Source organism: Elephantulus edwardii, unplaced genomic scaffold (genome assembly GCF_000299155.1).
Source record: "Elephantulus edwardii isolate Elephantulus edwardi_28Jun2011 unplaced genomic scaffold, EleEdw1.0 scaffold00171, whole genome shotgun sequence".
In the NCBI taxonomy this organism is placed as follows: domain Eukaryota; kingdom Metazoa; phylum Chordata; class Mammalia; order Macroscelidea; family Macroscelididae; genus Elephantulus; species Elephantulus edwardii.
Window position 1 is genome coordinate 144,754 of NW_006399921.1, and position 1,717 is coordinate 146,470.

The window sequence follows — 1,717 nt, forward strand, 5'->3', positions numbered from 1 at the left end:
TTAACCAAAAGAGAATTCTTGTGATTAAGTTCTTAGTGCATTTTACTGCTAATTAACAAAAAGGCTGTGCATCTCTAGTGATATTAGTCCACTAGTTGTCCTGAAAGGAAAAGAGAACAGTCTTCTCCCTCTAAGATTTACAGTCTTGAAAACTCTACAGAGCGGATCACTTCGTGGCAGTGAGTATAGTGAAAAGATTGGTGGTTTGAATCCAACAAGTGCTTCCATTAAAGAAAGGCCAGGTTAACTTCTGCAAGATTACAGTTACTGAAGATATTTTTTAGATCATAGTTCTAATCTGAAGTAAGAGAGGTCATTGAAGTCACAATTGATTCAACAGCAACAAACATATACACGTAGGCACACAGTTCACTTCAAATTATTTTAAAGAGGCAGGATAGAAATTGATCCATACAAATATATTTTTATAAATGCATAAATGAATATTATAAGAGTATAAATAATCTTGATAAGGAACATATGCATTATGATGATATTTTTCTTCTTATGAGCTTTAACATTGCATTTTTCACTTCCTTGTTCCTCAAACTATAGATCAGAGGATTCAACATGGGAATAACAGTGGTATAAAACACTGAAGATGCTTTTTCCTGAGTGACTGAAGTGCTGGAAGCAGGTTTGAGATACATAGACATAAGGGACCCATAAAATATAAGAACAGCTGTCAGGTGGGAACTGCAGGTACTAAACGCTTTGGACCGACCCTCTTCAGAGTGGATTTGGAGAATGCTGGAGACAATGAAAGCATATGAGATGATAATTGTCAGGCTGGTAGCCACCATGTTAAATCCACCAATGACAAAGATCAAAAGCTCATCAATGTAAGTGTTGGAGCAGGAGATTTTAATAAGAGGGACAATGTCACAGAAATAGTGGTTAATGATGTTTGAGCCACAGAAAGACAACCTTAATATACAACCTGTATGTATCACAGCATCTGTAAAACCTATTGAGAAGACAGCAGCCACCAGCAGAGAGCAGACCCGAGGGGACATGATGACGTTATAGAGCAGTGGGCTACAGATGGCAGCATAACGATCATAGGCCATTGCTGCCAACATATAACATTCTGAAATGACAAAAATGCAGAAAAAAAACAACTGAGCCATGCATCCAGAGTAGGAGATAGCTTTATCTCTGGATAAAAATCCTGCCAGCATTTTGGGAGTAATGACAGAAGAATAGCAGACATCTAAAAAAGACAAACTACTGAGAAAATAGTACATAGGTGTGTGAAGTTGAGAATTCAACCCAATTATTGAGATCATGCCAAGATTTCCCACCACAGTAACCAAATAGATCCCCAAGAACAAGCAGAAAAGGGGCAGCTGAAGCTCTGATTGGTCAGTTAATCCTGCAAGAAGAAACTCAGTCACTGTGGAATAATTTCTCATACTCATTCTCTTCTGAGAAATCTGTGAAGATGATGGAAAAATAGTCAAATTAGACAGGCAGAATCTTAGCTTTTCTTCAGTATCCCACAGGCAAGGTTTTTCTAGCTTTTGTAAAAACACGGAATCCAAGTTTCCTTGTTCCCTTTGCATTAAGGCTCTGCCTCCTTCCAGGAACCAGAGGGCTTGTTAATAAGCATTCATGTAATGAATAGCCCGGTACCACCACATGGTCAAGTAAACAATGTTAAGCTGCATAAATAATTCTCTTAACTGAAAGATATCTCAAAATCTTCTAGAATGTT

At 37.7% G+C, this 1,717-nt stretch overlaps 1 protein-coding gene across 1 annotated transcript; it reads right to left on the bottom strand.

Moving 5' to 3' along the window:
- Nucleotides 1–485: 485 nt before the first annotated feature.
- On the bottom strand, nt 486–1,421 carry LOC102855549 (olfactory receptor 8D4-like). Its single transcript, XM_006895597.1, has one exon. It carries the CDS (start codon nt 1,419–1,421, stop codon nt 486–488), a length of 936 nt encoding a protein of 311 aa, XP_006895659.1.
- Between the last annotated feature and the right edge of the window lie 296 nt (nt 1,422–1,717).

Excerpts from the sequence above, each read along its gene's own strand:
- LOC102855549 (XM_006895597.1), bottom strand. The coding sequence starts at position 1,421 with ATGAGTATGAGAAATTATTCCACAGTGACTGAGTTTCTTCTTGCAGGA.